Source organism: Chanos chanos, chromosome 7 (genome assembly GCF_902362185.1).
Source record: "Chanos chanos chromosome 7, fChaCha1.1, whole genome shotgun sequence".
Taxonomy (NCBI): domain Eukaryota; kingdom Metazoa; phylum Chordata; class Actinopteri; order Gonorynchiformes; family Chanidae; genus Chanos; species Chanos chanos.
In genome coordinates this window covers 44,288,713-44,298,475 of record NC_044501.1, presented here as the reverse complement: position 1 = coordinate 44,298,475, position 9,763 = coordinate 44,288,713, and the positions used below count along the sequence as shown (strand labels likewise).

General features: G+C 37.7%; 1 protein-coding gene across 1 annotated transcript; it reads left to right on the top strand.

The window, feature by feature from the left end:
• The first annotated feature begins 5,019 nt into the window (after positions 1-5,019).
• Positions 5,020-8,863, top strand: LOC115816457 (serine/threonine-protein kinase Nek4-like). The gene is made up of 7 exons (XM_030779412.1): positions 5,020-5,101; positions 5,518-5,660; positions 5,846-5,936; positions 6,437-6,534; positions 6,653-6,736; positions 6,878-6,934; positions 7,838-8,863. Exons 1-7 carry the CDS (start codon positions 5,020-5,022, stop codon positions 8,861-8,863), a joined length of 1,581 nt encoding a protein of 526 aa, XP_030635272.1.
• The last annotated feature ends 900 nt before the right edge of the window (positions 8,864-9,763 follow it).

Genomic DNA, 9,763 nt, shown 5'->3' with positions numbered 1-9,763 from the left:
TTTGTCATGTTACTTTTATTTATTTATTTATGTATATTTTACTTGTGAAAGATCAACAAATCAGTAATTGAGAAAACTTCAGCCAATAATCTTTGTTTCGCGTCAAGGATACGCTTGACACTGTCCAACGGTTAGTCCAGGGGTGTCAAACTCCGGTCCTGGAGGGCTGGGGTCCTGCTGTCTTTCTTGTAGACAAACTAAATAGAATCTCTGATTGGCTGAAGACTGTCCACACCTGTTTTCAAGGTGAAAATCAACAGGTAACTAAGAGGTGAAAAGAAAAATCAGCAGGACCCCGGCCCTCCAGGACCGGAGTTTGACACCCCTGGGTTAGTGTTACATTCACATAATCGTTCGTTTTCGTGAACGTCCGAATGGTGCAACGCTTTAAATGTTACTACCGCAAAGAATCATGGTAAGAAATTATCTCCTTTCCTTTTGTAAATGATGGTCCAGTGTACCCTATGCTGAAGGAGGTAGGAAAGGAAGCATTGAAGCACCTGTCCTTAACATTTCGAGAATTCGAACAGCTCTTATCATGGATGCCACTTCCGGTTCATTTCAACCAGTTAGGAACCTTCCTAAGCAAAAAAGACTATTCGGATGCACCCTGTAACTCCCCGATTTTCCTTGCTCCCAGATCCTCCCCAGAATTATGAAATCCGGAGGTCCTGCCTGCAACATGCAATAATAATTTACTGCACTACCCAACTTCCATGGTGTTTTACGACATTACATCACATTTTTGCGTTCCCCGTCGATTTACAATATTTTATTAGCTCATATTTCATAATTAGACTATTGTTTATGCTATGCTATGATAATATGCAATAAACTATAAACTATGATAAACTAAACTAAACTATGCTGATAAGCGAAGCCTTCAGAGAATCTAAAAAAAAACAGTATTTCAATAACATTATCAGTATATGCTAACACTCCATCTCTCAATGAAAACAATACGTGTTCTTTGTACCGTAAAATGTTTATGCTTGAGCAGTACAGATGTGGCACTGCTGGATCACGTCATATAGTGTGCGCACGCAGGGTGTGTAACTACTTCACAAAAGTCCACCCATCTTAAAATTTCTGGCCCCTCCACTGTATCTTATATGCGTGACAATAAATATATGAACGAAATTTATTCTGATTTTTTTCTCTATTTGTGATATATGTAATAGGCCTACATAAACCATTTTCTCAACATATCAGATATGTTTGAAACACATTAAATTGACTCAGTTTAACTGAGTATACGAGTATATGTTTATACTGCATGAAAACAATGTGGAAAAAATTCATGATATTTTTCACTAATGGATATATTTCAGCGACATAGTGAAGTGAAGAGAAAATGGCCTATTGTTTTAGGTGTTTTCCATGTGACTCCTTGTGAAAGCGAAAGAAAATAGCTTTCAGTGGTCATTACTAATGAACAAGGAACTACATGAGGATTAAAGCTGATTTATTTTGATTGTCTTGCCTCAAAGGCAAACATGAAAAAAGTGTTTAATAGGCCACTCTCCAATGGGTTTGTCGAAAACAAACAAACAAACAAGCAAACAAACAAAAAAAAATGTATATCATGTCTGGTTACCCCACCCCACTCCCCAAACACACACACACACACATACACACACACACACACACACACACACACATCTACTTAAAGGGGTAGAGACATGGTAAAATGCACGAGGATACATTTACTTTCATGTAAACAAAGCCTTCCAAGGAAAGCAAGACAATATTCTGTGTTTTAAATTAAACTAGGCCCATTTGGCTTTCAATATTGGCTTGTTTAATGTGAATCTGTAAAGACAAAATTAAGAACTATGGGGAAAAGTCCAGTCCTATGATCGCATAAAACTATCAAACTAGATAGTTAGACTACATAGATAGGGGGAAAAAAAGTACCTGCATTTAAGGGAGGCATGGTAATGTAGGTAATGTGATCAAGGTGAAAGGAGGTGAAATGCGGTAATACTGACAATAGAGTGAAAGTGGCATGACAGAGATACTTGGTATTTTGCATCAAAACAATTGCCTCTTTGTGTTAACTCGCTGGGCTGATTAGGTTGAATCTCTGAAATCACATGAGCTACCTTTCATGGGGAGGAGCTTCCATTTTAGGCAGGGCATAGAGTTCCTGTATTTAAGCCTGGACTTTGTTGCTGTCCTAGGAGATCTTTCCTGGACAACAGGTATGCAGATACATTTACATTGTACATAGACATAGTTCACATTGAATTTTAGTGTTTTGATTCTGTGTTTTTTGACTTCTAAACTGCATTTATATTTTATTGAGGGAAAGTCAAGTATCACTTTTTTGTTTGTTTGTTTTTTGGCTCCTTGGACAGTTTTTGGGAGAAATCTGAATACTTCAGATGCAAATGAAAATGTAAACTGTAACAGTACCCTTAAGTTTGAAATCTTTCTTTAATTGCATTTTGTACATGTATTTACTTAAGTACAAATGTATTCATTTAACTTAATGCTGTATCGTCCAAATCAGTGAACTAGGGTAGAGAAGCCACTAAATGTATATGTATGTAGGAGAAGAGGAGAGGGTACTAACTAGAGCCCGGCCGATTAATCAGCGTGTAGATATTATCGGTCAGTTGGAGCTAATTGCAGATAAATTGGTATTGGCTTTTATAACAGCCGATTTATGACAATTTAAAGAGAAAAGGAGAGAGAGAAGACCGTCTTGTTTTGTAAAACATGTACCCAGATTAATTCCAGACAATGACACGCTACAACTCAGAGTATTTTTTTGGTGCTCTGGACATATACATGTTGACTGTCTTGCTTGAAGTCTACCTCACACACTCTGAGACCGCGCTGACAAACTCTATCTGCGTGTGCTATGGACCAATAACAAGTATACTTCAGCATAAAGTAGGGATATTTGTTACCATCTCATATTTGCCATTAAACACATCTTACCAATATATTCTATGTGAATATTACAGATGGATCCTTCAACCATGCTGTGACATTGATGTCAGCCATGTCTGGTTAAGTGTGCAGCAAAGTGAAAGCGGGTAGCTTACTGTCAGTCAAACGTCACAATTACGCTTAACGTTACGGTAGCTGAGTGGTGTAGGCTAAGCTGTTGACAAACTTTATTGTAGGTTTATTTATTAGCAAGCATCTAACATGGCTTGGCAGCCAAAAAAGTCATATAGCTTCTCTTTCAAACGTGTAGTGTGAAATCCCAAAATCACAAGTTCTTGTTGCAGACAGTCATGTAGTATTAGATGCATTCAGCAGCAGCATTTACTCTAGGTCACTCTATCAGTTTACTGCGTTATTAAAAACTTAATATATTTTGTTGTACTTCTGTTCAAAGTAGTATTTATGACAATAAAACAAGTTTATTTTTAAACTACTATGTCATGTTGTCTAGGTAAGGATTCTTAAATAACTACACATAACAAATATTAAGGAAAATCTTTGTTCATGTTATCTGTTTTGGGGAAAGAAAAAAAAAAAGTAATATCGGCTGAGTCGTGAGAATTCAGAAGGAATGGTTTGTATTGTAAATACGTGTGTGTTTGTGTGTGCTATTGCATACCACAGCGTAAACCCCTATGGCATCAGACCGATCAAGAGGAAATGGTTTTTCCTCTATTTTGGTCACTGAGTTTGGGAAGCCACATGGAAATATATCCCGGTAGTGTTAGTACTGTTATTTTTATTTATTTATTTTCTTAGTCCACCACCTGAGAGGTAGACATAGTTCCCAAGTAAACAGAGTGAACATTTATGATTGTGAAGAGGATATTGGCACTGTATATTAGCAGATGTGCTAGTGTTATGGAGAAAATTCAAGACATTTGGGATTACTTGCAAGTTTGTTTTAGTAAGCAAGGAAGAAAAGCGCTCCTGCAATCTGTCAGATTTACAATGTTTGAAAAAAAAAATCTTAATCTTTCAATATTTCTTATTCCTCAATAACGGAAGAAGAAAAAATCTCAGGGATTACTGTTGTCATACTGTAATATTAATACAATATTTTTTTTCAGTCTTTTCTGCGACATGTGCTTGAACCACCTTGGGTCCTCCCACGGTGTGCCGATCCTTAAAAAAAACTCAAACATGTAAAATGTGAAAACTATTAATGTTTTTAGGCTCCTCTGTTACATCTACCTAGATGTAACACAGGATGCATGATCTTAAATCTAATGTTCCAGCAAGGACTTACAGAACATAAGACCTTTAAATGAATAATTATTCAACTTCTTAAAATTAGGTGTGTTGTTACTTTTCTCTGCAAATTACAGACAACTGTGTTATTCAAGTGCATGATCTTACTTCAGATCCTTTAAAATGATTTGCATAGTTGTCCTCTACCACATCCTTCGCTACACTGCTTGTAGCCATATTGCTTGGATCCCAAAACATGATGTTAGAAGCTCTTTCCATTTTATGGAGCAAAATGTCAAATCGATGCAGACATTTAAAGTTGCTCCTCTGCAAAATGATTTCTATGTGTAATGGGAATCTAGGTTTGACCAGTAAATGAATGCAAGAACTGCTCACCTTGTCTGTCGGCAATGGAGTTAAGCCAAGAGTAAACATTGTGAACTTGGGTGAATTTGCAGAAACTTCATATGATTGATCTCAAAACAATATGACATGTGACGTTTTCATCACTACTCTCACTCAACTGAGCTTTGTCTTTGTTTTTAATGAGAGACTAAATAAAAAAAAATCAAATAATCCAAAAAACTTTGATAAAATACAAAGCCCCTTCTCCACCTTTGAACCTTATGAATCAATTGCAGTTTCACAAACTGTTTGTTTCATATTTGTATCTTTTGACTTTGTGTTTCTTTCACATTTATATGAATACAGAAATTGCACTTGCAACAACTGCAAAAAGATCATTTTATATGCTATAAAGTACTGGGTGACTATGCTAGCCTGAATCTCCTTCTGAGGGAACAAAATAGTGATTCCTTTACAAACTGTCTCTGTCATTATCTTTCTTTTTCACAACAGCCAACAGAGATGAATCAATCGGGACAGCCTTATGAGAGATTAGGTAATCCTTCTGAGCCTGATAGAGATGAGGAGCCTGCCATTACTCCATGTGAGTGTCACTTATTCTAGTCATAATTAAATTGTCACCTAAAAGGGCACAAAAATACCAACAGGAGCTGTAGATGATATCAAAATATACAATTCTTTTATGCATTTTTCCTCTAAATGAATATACCTTCACAAGTTGCCATATCCTTTTTGGGGTGTATTTGGGGGTTCAAGCTGTGTTCATCTAGGTGGGGAAGTGAAGTAGTTGGAATATAAACTTTAGAACAGTTAATTTATTGAATCCCAATTCAAGCCTTGATTTGTCTGAAAATGCTGCCCTCAATTCATCCCTTTTGACTAATCTCCATTCTTTCTTGAGCCAAACTCAACATTCTGTAAATTATTTGACTAGTTATAATATTCAGATGTGGTCAGTGGAGAACAATATTAGAATGCCATGTAATATTTTCATTTCAGACACTGAAACCTTAGCGAACATTTTGGAAAAACATGGATACAGCTATGTTAGAACACTTGGATCTGGACGAACAGGAAGAACACACTTAGTTCGATGTGAAGAAAATGACCAATGGGTAATCAAGGAAATTGAGAGAAGTGATGTACGTAAATTAATGTGATGTTATCTATTGATGAATCAAGTGTAACTGTTCAGTGTCATTTTCTTTACGTAAATGGCATCTCAAAAATAACTGTGTTGAACGTTATCAATAATATATGGAGTGTCATATTATTAGGAACTTTCCAATACTTCCCAATATTTTTAACTATCGCTCTTCCTGTTCAGGATGAGCATATAAGAGCAATTCAGGCAGAGGAGGACGCTTTGAGGGCAGTGGGGCATCCGTACATTGTTCTTCTCAAGGAGTCATTTGAGGGTATAGATATTCTTCAGTAAACTCGCAAATATTGTCACTCAGAAACAAGTTAAAGTATCTTCTATTTGTGAATGTGCAACTTGTCTACATGTATGTCATGGTTTATAGAAGATGCTGGATGTATGTACAGGGCTGTCTTAGTTTTACTAACTTACTTAGTTGTACTAAACATGAAACAAAAGACTTCTTGGATCTTAGTGAGAACTGGCTCAGGCTTCAGAGTTAACACAACAGGTTGACAATTCAATTCCACACCAAAAGAATAAGGGAAAACCAGGAGTATTTATACAGACAGATGGAACCAAACTTACAACGAGGAACGAAGGAAATAACACAAAACTTAACATAAAACCGACCAGTAGAGGGGGACAGAGAGAGAGGGACAGGCTATGACAATGTAACTGAAGGGTCATAAAATGAAGGGCATTTTCTTAAACCTGCCCATGAATAGTCTTGGGAGAAACTGATACCTCCACTGTAAACTCTTGCTCTGCTTACAGAAAATGATAAAACATACATTGTAACTGAGTACTGTGAAGGAGGAGATCTAGCAAAGAAGATTAAAGAACAAAATGGTCACCCCTTTCCAGAGGACAAGGTATGATTCATTTGTAGAATTAATATTGAAAATATGAAGCAACCTATTGTGCTACCAAACTGAAATACAGTGAACACTTTGCACAGAGAATAAAGTGTATACATGTGTCTTTGTACAGATTCTTTACTGGTTTGTGCAGATCTGCTTGGCCCTTAAGTACATCCATGAGAGAAACATTCTTCACAGAGACATCAAGCCTCATGTATGTAAACCAAGAATGAAAATAAACAAACAGTCAGACAGACAAAAAAAACAAACAAAAAACAACAACATCAACAAAGCTACTACCATACCCTTTTTATTTTCTGAACCTTTTTTGTCCATTTTGTTCTATCAATCTCAGAACATCTTTTTGACTGGAGAAGGGTACATCTGTCTAGGAGACTTCGGAAATTCAAGAGTCTTGGACATGTAAAGTATTTCTAATGTTTGAAAATGTACAATAAGTTGACCAGTGTTAAGTTAATTTTGAGTGTTTTTTTCATCCTAGTGGGACATCAATAACATTGCAAGAGTTGATCTAACACTGGCATGTGTCATAAATAGGGAGATGCAGCTAGAGTCAGATTTTTTTTTTCAATATGAATGAATCTGTCTTTTTCTTTCTCAGAGCTGAATTTTACACCAGGACACAAACAGGGTCACCCTTCTATATGACAGCAGAGATTACGGAGAAAAGGTACCAAAAACTCTCTCAGCGAATGAGCACAGATATGCTGATAATCATGCTGAGAATTTGCAAATTGCATTGAGTTTGCAAATCAATGGATCCCTTAAATCTGAGTATGAATTTGGATCCATACAAATTCCACAGAATGACTTGTTAGTGATCTTGCCGCAGAGTCCCAGTCATCACCTGTAGAAGAAGGAAACACGAGATTCAATTTCACACTCGAGTTTCTGTTTACATTTGCATCAGTGTCCTGTGTCGTTATTTGAATATGGGCACATGAACTGTAGCATCAGTGTGCACACTGTAATAATCGTGTACTTGTGTATAAACTGTAGCAGACAAAGGTTTATGTATTATTCCCATTATAATACAGTGACCTCTGGTCCTTGGGATGGGTTCTCCATGACCTCTGCATGCCAGAAATTTTTGTAAGTATGAATTTCGTGTGTGTGTGTGTATGTGTGTGTCTGTGCACATGTATGAGTGTGCGTGAATATGAAATTCTCTTAATCTTTTGTCTGTGTGTGTGTGGGGGGGGGGGGGATTTTTCTGTTATTAAGAGGAAATATATGTATTTGTTGGAATTAATTACAGCATGACTTAACTATAAAATCTGCCTTTTCCCTCTAGTCCAGTGCCACAAAACGTCTTATCAAATTTGCTGCAAGCTTAGAGGGCTTCCCCCCATCTGTCTCTGATCATTACTCTAGTGATCTGGAATCACTTATCAGAGAGCTACTGAGTGTGAATCCTGAAGACAGACCTTCAGTGGATGAAATACTGGCAAAACCGTTCCTGTCAAATATAGTTTGGAAAAACCAAAGGGTTCCTGAGGAAGTAGAAAGCAAGCTCCGTGAAAGTGCTGAGAGTTTAATCCCACTCTATAATAAACATTTTAAGAAACTTGAGTCACTCGTGAGAAAGTGGAAGGAGCTAACTAACAATCTGGAAGCCTTTCATCGGGGTGCTACTATTGGCAGTCTTTCAGGAGGAGTAAGTGGTGCAGTAGGAAGTATCATGACTATTGTGGGTGCTGCCTTAGCCCCCGTCACGCTTGGTGCCTCTCTGATTGTGACAGGAGTGGGCATTGGACTGGTGGCAGTTGGTGGAGTGACTGGTGCTGCCTCAAGTATTACAAATATGGCCAAACAGAAGACACTGCGGTCTGATATAGAGAAAATACAGAATGAAATTAAAGAAAAGAGTGAGCCCATTGTCAAATGTCTGGGAGAGTTAAAGAAGTACCTCAAAAAAGTTCGGAGGTTTGGAACTTTTGCACAGACACAAGCTCAAGAAACTCCCATATTTGACAATGTTCTTGTTGGAGCCAGAGCAGGGAGAAATGCAGTTTGGGTGGGACATATGGCTGAACTAGCAAGCATTGCCAGTGTTGCTGGCCAGGCTGTGAGGGCAGTTCGTGTAGCAACATTAGTCACAGGAGCAATCTTTCTCCTGCTCGATGTCATTTTCATTGTTAAAGATGCCAGGGAAATCCATGAAATGAATAACAAGAAAGATGCCAAAGATGATGAGATAAAATCAAACATACTGAAGACCATTAATAAGATGAGGAAGGCACAAGAAGAGTATGACACCTTCTTAAAACGGTTCAAAGAGGCAAAGGAGGACCTGGAAAAATATCTACTGTGTAAATAAGTGTAAATAAAATATTGCTATCTGTTACCAAAATGGGCCTGAATGGAATGGTTTGAGAATGCCACCCACTGGGTGTTTTTCCACCTCTGGAGCCTGATCTAGCATGTCATATAGACATAAGAAATCTGTGTAAAATGTCATTGGAAGAGTCATTGTAAAACACATGATGTCCTTATATACTAAAATGGGGTGACCATACGTCCTCTTTTTTGGACCTAAAAAAATGCATCCTGCTGGAACTTTTAATTCGGCAAAAATGTCTGGGATTTTGCCTTTGCTTTCCACAGTCTGTGGGAGAAATATCACTTCACCATAGCTGTAGCTCTTAGAAGAAGTGCCTCATGACTATCGTCACGATGAAGTATTAACCTGATAGGGATCTGTGCTTACTTATTTACTATATGCTGTAAGAATGTATCTGTATGTTAAAGCAATTACTATATGTTACAAGAATGGATCTGTGTGTTAGAGCAGAGAGCATGTATCATGTAGGAGACAGAGCCTCTGTAAAATGGTAAGACTGTACCACTCAGAGAGCGGGGTACTGGGTGTCTGCACAACTCAAGGAACAAACATCAGTTATCCTGTGCCCTCTCAGAGGTCATCTTAAGGCCTCCACACATGTCTTTAGATCCCTGTCCTAACATATAAGGCTTTGTATTCTTTAATCTCAAGAGAGAAAACTGTGCTTCATGTCTGAGGTGTGCTTCTCCCATGTACACAGAATAAAGGTAAATGATTCATCACATCTGAAGTTTGTCGTCTCTGAGAAATTAACAAATCTTGCAACTGGGGACTCTGAATTTCCCTCACAAGTCGCCGTTCATTGTGTGTGTACTTGCATCAGCCTTTCGTAAGCAACAGTAGGGACCAGGAGTGACAGACACTTCATTTTCCAAT